Below are 17771 nucleotides of genomic sequence, written 5' to 3' on the forward strand. Positions count from 1 at the left end.
ATAAAAAGTCTCTAAGTCGACATGATGTATTTTGCATTTGATCTGATTCTTCTTCTTCTTCTTTTTTCTTATCTCTAGGGTGTTTCACCTTCATTGCACCGTCTGCTGGTAACCTGTAACTGTTTACCTTGATTACCAAGGAAGTGGATTGTATGCCTTCCAGTTGTACGGATTCAGCGGGATTTGAAGCTGAAGTCGGAGTACCTTCAATAACTTTTTCCCCACATAACAAACCAAATGAGGGCGCTCTTTTCCTTCGATTTCAGGGAACATCAGCACGTTATCAACAAACTCTAAGTTGGCGAGAGTATGAACCATTCCATTCCATTCTTCCCGTCACACTTAACGTCGAAATCAAAGAACGTGATTAGAATTGATTAAAAAAAGAACAAAATCAAAGCAAAACAAAACTCGTAGAAAAGGATTGAGCCATCGAGTATGTCATGGTGAAGGAACTCAATGACAAGTGTAGGAACTCAATAGGATAGTATACCAAAGCTTATCGGATTACCGCGGAAGTAATCTTGAAACACGCTAAATATATTGGTGTACAATAATTATTATTTTGTCACATGGTCTGTATCAATTAAGGACCTGAGCTTTTGTTTGTTTGATGCTTTTCTCGTTTGGAAAGAGTGACCGAAATGCAATCTTTACTTATCTCTTTTTCAAATATGCCTTTCTTGAGACTTGTTTTATCGCGGTCGAAGTATGGCAAAAGCTTATCTTAGATAATAAAAACAAGAACTTTCATCGTCTCCCTGCTTTTGCAATGCAGAGGTGTGAAAGCAGGACAATTCATTACATAGAGGAATACTTTTGCTCACCCCCCCCCCCCCCCCCCTCCGGCCTGTATCATGTGTGAAACAAAAGTGCAGAAAGTCTAAGACAAACAAGTAAATAAAAGCTTATGGACATCATAATAATACACGATATTTCTAATGATTCTAATAAATTCTTTGTTGCTGTCACATTTCCACTGACTTTACTACGTGACTTAAGAACAGCAATTAACACAGCGCACTATATACAGTAAATAAACTGCTTTATCCCATGTAATTTTATGTCCAATTCATTCTATTTTGTATACAATCACTTTATATACCCCGAAGAACGTTATCCTTCAAATGTCCTTTGGTCCTAGCTTTTCAGGTGACACAACATTGTCTCCTGCGACAATTTCTGCGGTGTTATTTTCGCCACTGGAACTTGCAAGGAGTTGGATTAGAGTTATGTGGGTTTTCGGTTTAGTTTGATGTGAGGATTAGGATTAGGGGGACGGGGTTATGTTTATTGGTAGAATTTATGTTTGTCTAGTGTGCAGATATTTCATTATAGGAGCAATTATTGTCGCCGGAGCATAATGCCATGGAACCATCTTTTCAACATGTTTGATGTACAGAGCACTTTGTCTGCTATAAATGTGATCATGGATCAATTCTAAGCACGAACATGGGGAATTAAAAGCAAAGTAAAATACAGTACTGTATATAGCAGAAAAAATGCCGGATAGCGCGCATGGGGACATTTGGCGGGATTCGAACCCGCACCTTGAAACGATTCATTTCATTTCAGAGATTACCAAGTCTCGAGTAAAGAGCGATGTATCCATGCTGCTCCGCCGGCAAAACAAGAGGGTTTTAGGAGTACTTAAACATGATACGAAACTTATCGGTTCACAGTTCACAGTTATTATCTGGAGATAAAGGTCGATCATTGCAGACCCTTTTCTTGAAATTGACTTGTAATCGCGGCATTTGTTTGTATATTAATTTCCATCTGTGCTGGATAGCCCATATTCAGCTATCCAGTCTAAAAAAAACTGGAAAGGTCTTTCATGAAAACTATGCAGTATGTATGAATAGGTACATATCGGAATGTGGTCCAGGCCCACAGGTTAATGTGTATTCTTGTCAACCGAATTAATAAAAACAATTCACGCAGCACTTTGATATTAGTGTGTATCACCAGTTACTCCTTGGCTATTTAAAACCACTCTTCTAACTGAAATCAATAAATCCCTGACAAGCGTAAAATCTGCGGTTCTATTAGGGGTCTTGCAGACCTTTGCTAAATGTGAACTGGCTTATAATTATTTGCAAATGTATGTCGATATGGTGTAATGGCATGATTGTGCTTGCGCTTGTATGAGCATGTAAGAAAGAGAAACGATCCCACTGTGACGAGTAGGTACAAAGTTCAGGAATATTACCGACAGCCTGAACCGGCAAAATGTAAAATGCCTGGAAACAGGTAGATATCGTCTGGGAGCATGATACATATCAGAACATTTCTGTAAAACCTATCACATTCAGAAAGTGTGCCATTTAATCGCTAGTGTGGGCTTTGTTCATTAGTCGTAATACAATGTCCTTCATCGTATGAAGTTGTTCAAGCTGTTAGCTTTTGCCGCGAATTTACCATGTGCATATACCATAGCGTCTGCTCTTTAGGCACCCAATATTGGTCAGGTGACTAAGGGAATCATCTTCGGCACTTCAGCATATACAGGATAGCCTCTGAGATGATGTATCCCCCATTAATAGAGGTCTAAACAAATTCTGTCTCGTTCTCTCTCTGTATTTATCTATTTACCCATTTTCTCTCTCTCTCTCTCTCTCTCTCTCTCTCTCTCTCTATATATATATATATATATATATATATATATATATATATATACACATAAATCTCTGTCTGTCCATCTACTAGTATCTTGTATCTATCTTTTTATCTTTTTATATTTCTGTTATAGATCTACATGTTTATGTTTACATGTTTATGTCTATCTATGTGTATGTGTGTATGTATGTATGTATGTATGTATGTATGTATGTATCTACTATCTATCTATCCATCCATCCATCTATTTATATATCTAGCTTTCATATTGGGAGCGCGCACACACACACACACACACACACACACACACAGACACACACACACGGGTGTCCCAATGTGAAAGCTGTATCTTTTGTTGACACGGATCACCGAGCTTACACAATATTCACCGTATGGATCGCGTAGTGCACTTTAATTATTATCTCATAAGTCGCAAAAATCCGGCGAAATTTGGCAATGACTGCATTTTCAGAAATTGGCGTAGAATAAAAAGTACTGAACCAAATTTAATGATTTTGGTATCATAGTCTTCTGCGGACGATGCTCTTTCTAATGATGTCAAAAGATATATAACTTTTAGACCGCAAGATACTGAAAATCCACCGTTCCGCTTTTTTGGGGACACCCGGTATAGGGGCCCTACATAATGCATGTATAATTATATTGCTTCATACTTTCTTTGTATTTTTCGCAAACTCTGATACAAACGTGATAAAACAAAGTGATTTCACTTGTCTCAAGGGGTTTGTTATGAGAAGACTTCATTATATTGGAAAAATTGGGCGAAACAGGAAAATAATGCAAGATTCTCATGGAGGGGGGGGGGGGGTATAAGAAATTGCTTTCAGAGGGATCTGTTCTTTTTTTTTTTTCATGAAACGTTCTTCACAACCGTGGCCTAAGGCGCCATTTCATGTCTGTGACTGTGAATTGTGAGACTACCTGCATGCCGATTCATGTGCAATATGTTTTCTTTTGTATTCTTGAACTAACTACATCTGTACATTGTACCCGATTGCCATGCACTCTGAATTCACAGTGAGAAAAAAAAGAGTGATTGTTTACAATATTTCTCGGCTCATAAACTTTCATCTTCCTTTTACAAATTCAATATAATAGCTACAATATCTACGCCATCCATTATGAAGGTTTTCTTTGCTATTTTTTTCTTGCTCATTTATTGTCTCAAATGCACACACACAAACAAACACACCCTCACACGTTATGTTCACACACACATACACCCACACACCAACCCACCCACACACACACACACACTAGAGCAGATATCTAAAACCTTCAGGTCGATGTACACCCTCTTCTAGATAACTCGCCTTTTAATGTCGCAATGATCAGAGTCAGTAGCTAGTTTAGAACCACATGAAAATTGTCTACATGCATGCTGCCTTGGTCGGTAGCATGTTATTGTTCACACACCCAGATTTTGTGCATTCGTACATGTTTCTTTGTGCAACTGAAGAAAATCCCTAGATGAAAGAATGAATACAAATTGACATGTTCAATAGGAGATGAGATGCTTGAACCCTATTGTATATTGCAAAATCATTTCTGTACTCAGTGAGGTGTTCATAAACATGTATCAGAACATGAACTCATTCATTGTATGCTGGAGTTCGAGTATAATGAATATTCATTGCAGACTTTTCATCACCATCAAACTGTGTGCAGCCACCTCATTGAACAATGACATCTCAATCCATCACACACAACAAGAAATGTGACTATCTGTGGCAAGCTTTTAATGTGGTACATGATCAGCTTTATCTAAGTACATGTTAGCAGCTCATCGGACAAAACGTGTCACGTCTACAATGAATTTTACATAATGACATATGACTAGTATTATCTGTTAACATAAAATATTAATATACATCTATTTACAAAATGAATTCCTGTGACACATCATGCAGACAGAATAAAATGTAAAGGCCCTGTCACACTTTTCCAGGTTAAACTACAGTTGAACCTCTCGTATCCGGACAAGTTGGGACCGAGGCTCATCCGGATAAGGGATTTGGCCGGATACGGGAGACTCAATGCTTTATACATGTACATATACATACACATGTACTGATGTAGCCCATTGTAGTACCACATGTAGTAATGTGTATACTGCAACCTTTTCATTGTTACACTCAGTAACAGATCCCAAAATAGAGGTTCGTGTTTGCAAGAATGAAATCATTTTCTTTTATAAATTCTTGGGATGATTTACCTAAATAATTATTAAGAAATGTATCAAGTATATGTAATTCATGTGTGTTTGTGTAGGAGTTCTCAAGGAGTTGGGAATCCCCATTTCCTCCCGTAATTATTTTTTAAAAAAAATCACGGCGAGATTGCGTCCGTATAATAGAGAGATCCGGATAAAGGGAGGCCGGATAAGAGAGGTTCAACTGTATGCGGGCTTGCTGCGAGTAAGGATTTTCCAGCATGCACGAGAATTTTCTGCAGGATGAACAAGGAAGTTGGCGAGTTTCGTACTTGCATCTTACTGCTAGAGGCGTGCTATTTACCTGCTACTTGCGTGTATTCTGTGTGACCAGCATGAGAGCTTTGAAACCGATCCATTTTCAGCTTCGAAAACATATTTCTTTGCAAGCCGCACGCAAGGCTTGCCCGGAAAGGTGTGACAGGGCGTTAAAGATTATGCTGCTTATAAATTTTTATGTGGTCACAACAGGTATTTCATAAATGAAATTTTCTACACACACATACACATATAGAATTCCTGTTAGCAGATGGTAAATTCCTCCAGATAAAGATATATGCATGGATTTTAGAGCTATAGTCAATCTTGCCTAAGCTGAATCCAAAGCAATGGCAGAAAATCCTCTGACTTACGTGAATTTTGACCTTCACAATACATTACAGCTGCCAGGGAATACAATATTTCTTTGACTTAATCAACTTTTTTACCTTTATGGGTTGTTAACTTAGGCAAGGTTGCATGTATATTTTGTATTTATATTTTGTTCCTTTTTGAGCATTCGCAATGAACAGCTAATACACTGTAAAAATTGAAGTCTGATATTTAAGAATCATTTCTCTTCATCAACATACAATTGCAGAAATAAACCCTAATCAACGTCTCATGCCCATCAGCCTACTTGAGTTGGAAAGAAGAAAAAACTTCTTCCTACTACGCATCAGCTTAAACCCCCAGCCCCTAACACGTTCCAAAGGGAAAATATTCTCAATTTCTTGTGAGGCCAGAGTTGTGTCTATAATGTTGTCCTTTAGTTGGTCGAAGAAGTGCTTTCTCTCACACGATGTTTCACAGGATGCAAATGATGCAGCGTCAATACTCGTCTGGCTGCCGGATCTTGTGGGCCACCTCGTACTTTGTCATGATCTGATCCCACTGCACAAACTGCTGGGAGAGGAGAGTGATCTGCCAAAAGGAATCATGTCAAGGACGAAAACTCAGCTGGGAATACACAGTACAGTGGACTCCCGTTATAATGAAGACCTCAGAACCGACAGTTTTCTTTCGTTATATCAGAATTTTGTTATAACCGAACAAATAAACAATGAAAAAACACAGAACAGATAATGATGCGGCCTGAATTTTTACTTCGTTGTAACTGGAATTTCATTATAAGCATGTTTGTTATAGTGGGAGTGCACTGTACATGACACTAAGTCTACTCAAACGTTCACCCCCTACTGTTTTTTGTTTGCCAACTGGCACATGTAATGGAGCGCCTTCTTCACCATATTGACACAGATGTCTGGACACCATGGTAACTGTTAATGAATACAGATTAGCTTGTAAATTGCCCTAATCCCTACTGTGTTATCATGGCCTTCCTGTTGGACTGAGGCACATTGCTACACATGAGTGTCAGCTTGATAAAGTGCAACTCGGTCAAGTCTAGATTGATTGCTGAATTCTGATGAAAAGACACGATATGAATTTTAAAAAAAATAATCAATATTCTATCTTCCTCAGTGTGAATGTCTATAGAGTCAAATCTGTGGTAATTGCTAATGAGATGGCTTGATTTGAATAGAAACTTTTGGTGAAGTTATACTGTAATCACTTTGCTGGATATGGATTAGTTGTTGCTAATAATTGTTGTTAAAACAGCAACTTCTCACAGAGACAGCTAATCAGGAGGCAGGATACTTCTCATTACCATGGCATTTGCCACTCTGGCAAAAGTTGCTATTAAAACTGTATCATAATAACATTTCTATGATATGGAGCCCAGGAGCGGATAGGACAAGTTTTTAGCACGGCACAGGAATACAAGAAACCGCAGGATAAACTACTTTGTCGCTACTTCATGTCTTTGATCTAAAGAAAAGGAAGAAATAAAGACAGGTATGTAGTAAAACACAAACAATAAGTAACATGTAATTCATTACATTTTACTCAATGTCTCCACAGGTACAGCAATAAATATAGAGAAGCCATAATAACTGGTACATATAGGTACTTGGTACATTTCTCAGTGGTCTACGAGCTAGGCAAATAGAAATACAGATTGAAATCAGCCGAGGGTCGTGTCATAGCTTGATATAAGCAAGAAAGGATACAATGGTGTTGTAGGAATCAAGCAGTTTCCGTGCTTCCTCCCCAAGCTCCTGAGATCGCTCCTGGGGAAAAATGAGGTTACATGTTAAAAGTGAGGCTCTGGAAGCTGAGCACAATGTGAGTACAATATCATTCTGCACCTAATATCCCAGCTTTTACCCAATTACGTTTCTTTCCAGTCATTAACCTCTTCTAATCTCATTAGCAGCTGCATGAAATTACTTCTCTCAAAGCACATGTTTGGGGTAAAAATATTCTACTCCAGCACATCATAGGGACCTCTTGCTTATCTACCTTTCGTTCCCTTCACAACGCAGGCATCTTGGGCAAACTAAACAGGTGTAGCACATCAAATTGTTTGAAACAACAACAAAAACAACACCACAATGCCAGTTCCAATAAAAGAAAAGTCTCGACGGAAGAATTTCATGAATTTGAACAATTCCGCAGTACCCGCTGCATGCTATAAGGATTGGAACCAGCACTTGCTGTTGTTTGGAAGCGTGGTGGTCTAGTGGAGATGATGCCTGTCCGGAGATCAGGAGGCCGTACATTGTAGGTTCGAATCCTGCTCGAGTATGTACACTCATGATTTCTTTTATCATGTCCACTACTAAAACACTGATCAATTCAGTGCTTATTTACATTGCTGTAGGGCAATTTGTCAATCAGCTTAAAAAAAAAAATCTTGATGAAATAATTTCATAAATTTGAGAACTACAATGCCTATAAACAGACTACCCATGGTACAACGATTAATCACCAAAGAGCACAAGTATCTTCCTCTACTCTGTGGCCCATACTACCATTGGATAATCATTGTGTACAAATTTCAAGGCATTTATGACAAGTCTAGTGACAATTTTTTTTTTCTCCCTTTGTAAGAGCCAATAAAAATGAATGTCAAGTGAATGCTTGATTCCACAAGACTTTAAGAGGAAATAACAATTGAACAACTATTGTGAAGAAAACAAACTAAAATATCATGACTCATGTTGATACAAATATACAGTCAATCTCGTCTAAAGTTGAATCCAAAGAGTGGAGAAAATCTGCCGACTTGGCGTGAATTTTGTCTAAGACATTGACAATAGAATCAACACTTCTTTTTTTATCCATCAAGGGCCAAATTTTTCTGTAACATTATTTTTGGACTTGCGAGAGGTCCACTTTGGCGAGGTTGACTGTATTTGAGAAATGAACTGTGTCATTCTCAAGGCAGATCTCACCTGCTGTTCAACTTGAAGAGTGGCTAAAGGAATGAGTTTGTCAGACATGCCTGGCACAGCTACAAGCAAAGAAAAAAAAAAGAAGAGATATTAAAACTTCTGAGACACGTAAGCTTCAAAGTGGAGCATGAAATCCATTCTATTAGGACACCTCCTACCAGCTCACATAATCAGTGGAGGATCAAGGGGGGAGTGCACTGGGCGCGCCTCCCTTTATTTTTTGTCAAAACAAAAGAAATAAAAAGGAAAATATGGGGGGGGGGGCATGTGCGCCCTCTTTAAGTTTGCAAAGGCACCCCTCTTTAATATGGAATTCCTGGATCCGCCCCTGCACAATCCATTTGACTTTGTTACTAACACAGGATTCAGTACACCACATTAAATAAAAAAGTCCAGTAGATCATACGGTGGTTAGTTCGTTGGTGGCATTACGCTCAGCGTTGATTACGCGAGAATTCTAAAACTTGTGCCACCTTGGATTAGCTGCATTGAGTGTCCTACATATTTGAATCACTTTTCACCACTTTGAAATTCCACATTTTCCACAAATATTACATTCAAAATGGGCTTATCACAGCTGACAGAACTAGCTCAGTATTTATCAATTGGGTAAGGCTGTAGAGATACATGTATATGCATGCATGTGAGAAGGCAGTCATCATAGACAGGCCTGACTATATATTTTTATACATAATAATCATGTACAAACCGATGTGACTGTACATACGTGTGTGGACAAGTGTATACAGTGCACTCCCGTTACAACGAACACGGTTATAACGAAATTTCGTTATAACGAAGTAATTCTTCTGGTCCCAAAATTATCACCATTAAAGTCTATGGTATAAAATTCACTTATAACGAACACGGTTATAGCGAAATTTCCGTTATAACGAAGTCTTTTCCAAGCGCCACCAACAAAGAAAAACAAAGGAAATGTGCTCCGTTATAACGAAATGTGAATTGCTTTCGAAAATATGTAGCGGAACAAGCATTTATAGCGTCTCTGTATGGGTGAACACTTCACACCACTATGTGTTCGCTCCTTGTGTCACGCACAATTTCTGAGGGGAACTTGCGTTTATTATTGTAATACAGTTATCTCATCACATTTCACATAGCTTTCCAGTGTATGATGAGTATTCTGCAAACATACTATGATATATATACTATGATATATATACGTGGTTCCTTGTTTTCGTTATATATTGTATTTGTTCGGTTATAACGAAATTTCGTTATAATGAAAGAAAACTGCCGGTCCCGAGCATTTCGTTATAATGGGAGTGCACTGTATCTAGTTCTCCTACATTTGTGTATGGGCTTAGAAACGGACTCAGTCAAAACAGATAATACCCGTGAAGAATTTCTTTTGGCAACACGATCCATGCCATTAGTTTTGTTATCACATACTAGGCAAATGTCAACTCACAAGCATAACACTTACCATTTATATGCTCACTATCAAGGACAGAGGAGAGTTCTTTGACCTTTTCGAGAAGACCTGCTTGCGCTGTTAACTGTTCTTCCTCTGCATCAAAAACAACAAGTAGAACAAAACACCTTCACTTGCACGAGGGCAATAAACACGACAAAACAGCATAAATATGAATGTCCAAAATCTGTCCAAAATTGTGTAAACATTCCCTTGAATTTGATCTGATTCACTCACTATTCCTGAAAGAATTCTACATGGACCTGTCTTCATGATTACGTCAGATTACATATATTTAGACAGTCATCTCGAATGAATAAGAGATAACTTTTACTGGACAAAGTCTGGAGGTTACTGTAACTGGCTACACAGTGTCTTTCAACAGTTCATACTATTCTATGTGAACAACAAACTTTGAATTGACACACAGCATATTTGCATCTGTGCAATAAAACAAAAATGTACAGTGTCCTGTCAAAAGAGTCCTTTATAATGCCATCCTTATATTCTGGACATCTGTAAATTGTTCATGATGTGTGTCAAAAGAGGGGAAAAAAATTATCTTGTTAATTTTTTTTTTTTTTTTAATAAACCTGATAAAAGGCGTCATGGCTGAGTAGATATGAGTGCTCTTTTGTGAACGACACGAGCGTGGTATGGTTCGTGGACTCGAGCCCATGCCAAGCCCGACATGTTTGCCCTTCAGCAAAGCACTTTATCCACATTGCTGCTCTCCACCCAGGAGTAATTAATGTTTAATGGATACCTGGTAGGATGAGAAAGCTTCTGTTGGTTGATCAGCATGTGCGCGCCTGTAAAATGACTGCGACTGGCTGGAATGCTCCCCAGGGAGTGGAGAGTGAGCACTTTCAGTGAATGGGGTAATAATAGTCTGTAAAGCGCATTGAGATACTTAACAAGTGTGAAATGCGCGATATAAATACCAGCTATCATTATTATTACTAAAATTGGCTGTGTGCTGACCTGCTAAGATGATGTCTGCTTTTGCCTCACTGCCCAATGACAATTTGTTAGACAGCTCCGGATCCAGGTAATTATTCAGCTCTTCCACTGTCATTGAGGAGAGATGACAAAACAAAAACAAAACAAACAAATTTACAATGCATTACTGAATTGAACATCTGCTGTGACAGTTAACCTTATTTCAAAGTTCTCTCTGAATGAGCTTCACCCATTCTCCCACAAATGTTCATACAGATTGCGTAATTGTAAACATAGAGAGGGAGCTTCCATTTGTTTGCTACAACAAACCTTATAGGGGTAATATACATGTATGCAGATAGTCAAAATATTCAGCATGGATGCGCATAGCATGTGTGAAGTCCTCCCGTTTTCCAGAGAACTTTGTAATATTGATCTTTTGAATGAGACATCATTACAAAGACTTTAACATCTGATTCATTACGCTTGAAACCTGAAGGGTGTAAAGCAGGTATTTCTATTACTTACATCTTTTCCAGAGTGCTTGAGTCTTTTCTTTCCCAGTTGTTAGACTTGTGACCTTCTGCTTGACACTGTGTACATTGTCAACAACCTGTTAGTACGGGAAAGATAACATAGAGAAAGGGGGTAAACATTACAGTTATGCTTGGGAGTTTAGGGGTTCACATGAATTAAAGGCCTTTCATCCCTCCTTTACACCTGTGCATGCCAATGTACATCTCTCACCTACATATATTTCTCAACTTGACGCATTTAATGAATTCATCAATTCATTGTGACTACAAACACTTACACTTCAAACTCACATGATAATGTAAGAATAAAAACAATAAAGGGTGCTAGATAACATTTTTTTTTTCCACTCGACTTGCCCAGTTGGACAAGCAGATTTTCAAATTTTTGCAGAACATTCTCCCGAACATGAATTTTACTTGCCTGAAAAGAAAGTTCAAAACTGTAACTTGTAAGAAAACGATAAAAGAAAACCTCGTTTGTAAGTCGAGGGCTTGATAAAACAATCATTTGAATAAACAGCACACATTGATTCACACACTTCACAACACTGGAGTTACAAACTTGGCCTGGTTTGATCAAGTGGCTGTGTCTTGGAAAGATGCTGAAATGAGATTAAATGTAAATCACACAAAGTATGCTGGGCTGGGGTAGCTGGGGGAGGTAATTCCAGAATAATTTTACTGAGTAGAACTCTAAAGAAGTGTTTCGACTTCCACCAGCTAGGCACCCTACCAGTCCACTTTTCCAGGGAAAAAGGATTCTCTTCTGTGAATGCTTAATGAAGTTATGGTGTTTACTGTTGATGAGCACTGAAACACAGCTGTGGTGGGGCCTATTTCACGAGTATGCCGAACTTAGATCTTACAGAACTATTCAGGCTTAGGGCCTAAATCTAGTTTATGACCGTGAGTTATGAATAAACGGAAAAAATTACATAGGAACCAACGTAGACAATACGCGGACGTCAACTTTACACAAATACGAGTACGTGGGACTAACATTACCCGCCTTCCCTGTGATTATCTTCGCAGCTGGAACGAAGTGGATTTTATTTGTCATTCGCTATCCATAAATCCTTGAGTGACAACAAGTAGCTACTCACTGATCCTTCTATGCCATTTTGTCCGTCTTCTCCAAATATTCTGTTCTCAATTGCCGCTATTCTCTGCTCCAAAAGCTCAAGGATTTCAGCCATTTTCTCTCGATCCTCTTGAGATTCTTAAACTGCGCTGAAATGATAGCACGCCCTCAATCGATCAGCAACAGCCGCATTATTTTCATTATTCCCCTACCAAATCCACGTCCACTGAACTCGAAATTTGTGTCGAACTCTACCAGTGCTTACAATAGGCTACACCTACAAAATACAATTTTGTTGTAATTCAGACCTGCGGGCTCTCAAATTTATGAAACGAAGGAAATACAGGTAATCTAGAAGCTAAAATGGTGGAAAAATCTGCATATTGGGTTCATCGGTGTGTTGATCTAACAAATAGGCAGTAGGGAGAGGAGCAGGGTCGTGCATTCAACTATAGAAATATCCAAGGAAAACTTCGGTCAATGTTGTCCCTATATTATTTCAATGTTTTCATCGAGCCAACAATGCAAGGTTTAATTATTCCGAAGGTTTAATTATCCGAAAAAAGGCAAGGTTCTTAATTCTAAAGGTTCGTTAACCCGAAAGCGAAATAAGGTTCGTAATGCCAAAGGTCAGTTTAGGTATGCCTATAGTATACTCACCTTCTTACAATAATATCAAATTAGTAAACCTTATTTTATTTTTGGATCAACGAACCTTCAAAGTAGTGTAACAAATGTTTAGTTCAACGAATCCTATTTCAATTTTCTAATTAGCAAATATCTGGGTGCAGGAACGAACCTTCGGAATAACGAACTATCTAAAAAAAAATCGAGTGAAAATATTCACTCTTAAAGGAGTGAACACAAAAAAGAGTGAATTTAGAGTGAAATTGGAGTGAATTTTGAGTGAAAATGCTCATTTACACTCGTTTTGGAGTGACCTCAGGGATCACTCCTAAATCTTCGAGTGATCCTTGAGGTCACTCTCAAATGTGTGAAAATGAACATTTTCACTCAAGATTCACTCCAATTTCACTCTAAATTCACTCTTTTTTGTATTCACTCCTTTAAGAGTGAATATTTTCACTCGATTTTTTTTTTTAAAGAGAGAACATCTTATAACATCGGCCATCTCATTAATCTTTCAATGATTTCTCAACAGTTTCCAAACAGATACACTATTAGTTGCATCTGGTCTCTCACTGATCTCAGTTGCTATTTTGTTATTCTTTAGGTCTCGAGTATAGATCTTGGCGGGTGATATTTGTTATTCCGACACGGCTCATTAATTTGAAAACGAAATAAGGTTGCTAATTCCAAAAGCACTCACACTTCGTATACCTATACATGTAGATGTTCATTTACGGGGTCCGTGAATCCGAACATTGATCCTTTATGACGTTATTCAGAGGGTTCGTTATTCCGGAAATTTTTTATTCATTCCGAAAATAAATCAGGTTTGTTATACCGAAGGTTTGTTGATCCGAAAATGAAGGTTCGTTGTTCCGAAGCTTCGATAGTCCCAAAATGTCATGAAGTTCGTTAATCGGAAAATGAAAGAAGAAAAGAAAGTGCATTCTAATGAAAGTTCGGCATTACGAACTTTCATTTTCGGAGAGGCGTACCGCTGAAAGGCTATTTAGAACCAGCTAAAAATTTCATGGAGACCAGTAGTCTTCCAAAGCCCTTCCCTCTGTGGACTGGAGCAAGGTCACCTTTCTCGCAGAGTATTTAATCTGTCACGTTTGAAAGCTAGCAGAATGCATATAATACACCTGAAATATCTTGTAGGCCCCTATTGTTTTCCTGTTTGGTTGTCATATTCGCCACGTCGTATTGCCCGCGGTCAAAAAAAAAAAGTAGACGGAAAATTGAAGCATGTAATGCTTCAGCCTCCCTTCTACGGTTTTTAAAGACCATTGTTTACATTGTACACGTGATATTTTGTCTCACCCTTACAACTTTGCCAAATTTAACGGTAGTGACACACGAGATTATACTGTGTGTTTGAGTGTCCGTGTGTCTGTCTGCCATTCTGAAAGTGAAGACTCTCGATGAAAAAAAACAAACTCTCAGGCCTGAATTCACGAAGGTGGTACAAATGAAACTATGGTTTAAACTATGGACAAAAACCATGGGGCGCCAAGTGTCGCACGGAATATTTCATAACGAAATCAGTCATTTCGTCGATGAAATGATTATTTTTGTAACGAAATGACAACATTTTGTAACTAAATGAACATTTCGTCCACGAAATGATAATTTCGTTAACGAAACGGTCATTCTGTCGACGAAATGACCAATTTCGTAACGAAATATTCCGTGCGACACTTGGCGCTCCATGGTTTTTGTCCATGGTTTAAACCATGGTTTCATTTGTACCACCTTCGTGAATTCGGGCCTCAGTGTCATTTTTGGAGGACTTTTGTTCTCATCATTTGGAAGCTCGCGATTGTAGTACATACAAACAAATAACGATTTGAACAGTCTTTGAGAGACCAAAAGAGTCAGTTTTGAACAATTTGTCACAAAGTCCTTCGAGCTACCTCGGCGATCGCTGAGAGTTCTTTGAGAGACAACACAATAAGATATTGACAGATCACTGAGAGATCATTTGACACACCAACGGACATCCTTTAAAGACCAACCGAAATCTGTGATAGACTGATCTATCATATTTATGTCATTACACAGTAATGGTATACGCGTTAATTACACAGTAACTTCATGCGTTTGTATTTTTTGAATAATTCGTTTCGTCTATGTTGATTTCTGATTATGTCAGTCTTATTATCTTTTCAAACGTGTACTATTTTGTGTATTATACTTGAATGTGATTTTTATGAAGTCTATTGTATTCCAGTGTATTGTATTTCTATCCCAGTTAAGCTTTATGAGCTGCTGCAGGAATTAATATCCATTCAAGATTCACGGGCGCCCCTGGAAACTCAGTTGAGATTCCGATGGGAGACTATACCCTGTTTAAATACATGTATGAAGGAATTATTGAATGAATTTAAGTAATTGAAACAGTTGTGAAGATAGTGGAGATCACTGACAGAATGACCACATATATGACCAACAGGAGAGATCTTAAACGTGACAAGGACATTGAAGGATTATTATAACAGTGAGACCATTGAACAGTCGTTGAGAGATCCCTGAAAGAACGCTGAAAGACGGTTTCCCTGAGAGACCGCTGAGAGATTATTTTGAACCAGCTCAAAATTTGATGGAGTCTACGGAGACCATGCAGAGATCAGTTAATGCATTTAGGATGAAGTTGAAGCAGGGAGGTGCTATAGCACCTCCCTGGTTGAAGTTACGATGAAGTCATTTTACTGTGGGTTCTCCCCCATCTTCAATGTTCAAAGCTTTTGTAAAGCCTTGAAGATTGAAGGGGGAGGCCCCCAAAAATTTGCAATACTCATAAAAAAGAACCTTCATCAGCAAAAATGTACATATGTATGGCAATGCCCATGTGTCTATCAATCAAGTCACACACGCACGAGCGCACCACACACACGCTTATCTCTCAATGATATATATATCGACGATCTTGTCTCGACTGTTTATATTATACAGTATACAGTACTGGAATGGGGGTATTTCGAGCGAGGTCTCTTTTCTCACATATCGTTCACTCTGCCCATGTTCGAATGCTATCAGAATGCAGACTCCTAAAATATCATGGGTGTATGTAAGGGGGGGGGGATGGGGGGTCGGGAGGGCCGTACGACCCCCCCCCCCCAATTTTCAAAAGGTCCACTTTTTGTAAAATACATTTTTGTTTTTCGAGGGCTTTTTACCCTTTATACAACAGGGGAAAAAAGTGATCAGGTGGTGTTCCAGCAAATTGGCAAAAACCTCGTAAATTTCGTAACTTAGTTTTGATATGTCATACCTTATTTCTAAGCCGCACTGCCATGCCGAAAAAGTCACTTTTGTATGCACCAAATGGCCCCATTTTAAGATATAAAATTCAAACACTCCCTACCGTGGGAGGGGGAACACCCCCTCCCACACCCTCCCCCCGCTCGGTCGCTCCGCTCCCTCGCAAAGGTAAAGGTCCAAAAATTTTGATTACGACCCCCCAGAAAAAAAATCCTGGATACACCCGTGAATATCTCCTATTGTTTTTTCTTTTTGTTTGTTTGTTTGTGTTGTTGTTGTTTTGTTTTGTTTTCGCCATGCCGTATATTGTCCAGAAAGAGAAAAGAATGAGATTGAGGCATGTCTGCGTCTAAAAGCTTTATTGTTCATATCTGATGAAGTGCAAGTGATATTTGTCTCACAAAAAGCAACTTTGCAAAAATGACACCCAAAATAAAACAGATGTGTGTGTTCGTGTGTTACCCATCCTCAGTTATGGAAACACTATCTATAATCAGTCTGGACTTCTAGGTACACTCGATGATAATTCCATTCTCTTTACCTTTGAGCTATCCACTTTCGGCACACACATACTTTCGTACAGACACGGATACACACGAATACACGACTCGTCAAGTACATTGTATTTATGTGTGTAATTGGAATGTCTGAATGTCTGTCTGTGTTCCTGTCTATCTGTCAATCTGCATGTGGACACTTTAATGACAATAAAGATATGTTAGAGTCATTTTGTCAAGAATTTAGTTTTTCATCCCGTGGAAGTTCGCGATTGGAGATCTTTCGAGGACCAAAAAGTCAATTGCTAATAAATTTTACCGAGACCGCTAAGCGACTATAGTCATATTGGTCTATCAACAAACGTCATGATCACTATTAGTGATCATGACGCTTGTTGATAGACCAATATGACAATTGACTTATTGAGAGATGACTGTAAGCTTATCATTCTGATAGACCAAGAACCCTGAAAGGTCAACTATTATAAGACTAGGAATTAAGTCCCATCAATTAAGCGCTAGGCAGAACGCCAAAAGACCACTAAAACAGTGCTTCCCCTAGCGACGCCTGGCCAGATCCGAGACATAGAATCTTTAAAATCAGTTGAAAACTATTATTCCTGATGAGCATATACCTAGACACGACCGCGTGTCTATGGGAAATGTTACAGTAAAATCAGCTGGTTCTCAACGGCTTAAAATTTGATGGGGACACGGAGACCAGAGATTCACTAAAAGCCCATGCAAGGCCTTGAAGATCATTAAAACTTAAGTGAATGATAGTAAATTATGTGCAAAAATGTATATCTTTGTCTCTCAGTGATATTTTTAGAGTATTCAGTCCGTCACGTTCGAATACAACTGCATTACACGCCTGAAATATCTCGTATTGTTTTCATATTTGAATTCTTTTCGCCACGCCATATCGCCCGTTGGAAATCAATGGGACGGGGGGGGGGGGGCTGATTCATGAG

At 38.6% G+C, this 17771-nt stretch overlaps 1 protein-coding gene across 1 annotated transcript; it reads right to left on the reverse strand.

The window, feature by feature from the left end:
• Positions 1–5045: 5045 nt before the first annotated feature.
• Positions 5046–12545, reverse strand: LOC139727406 (dynactin subunit 3-like). The gene is made up of 7 exons (XM_071638361.1): positions 12429–12545; positions 11318–11402; positions 10832–10918; positions 9860–9943; positions 8413–8471; positions 7186–7245; positions 5046–6034 (listed from the first exon to the last, which is right to left on the reverse strand). Exons 1-7 carry the CDS (start codon positions 12519–12521, stop codon positions 5942–5944), a joined length of 561 nt encoding a protein of 186 aa, XP_071494462.1. The 5' UTR covers positions 12522–12545; the 3' UTR covers positions 5046–5941.
• Positions 12546–17771: the final 5226 nt, after the last annotated feature.

The sequence above is a fragment of the Diadema antillarum genome, unplaced genomic scaffold, assembly GCF_040938485.1.
Source record: "Diadema antillarum isolate AM-2024a unplaced genomic scaffold, OU_Dant_1.0 seq00000130_RagTag, whole genome shotgun sequence".
NCBI classification, from domain to species: Eukaryota; Metazoa; Echinodermata; class Echinoidea; order Diadematoida; family Diadematidae; genus Diadema; species Diadema antillarum.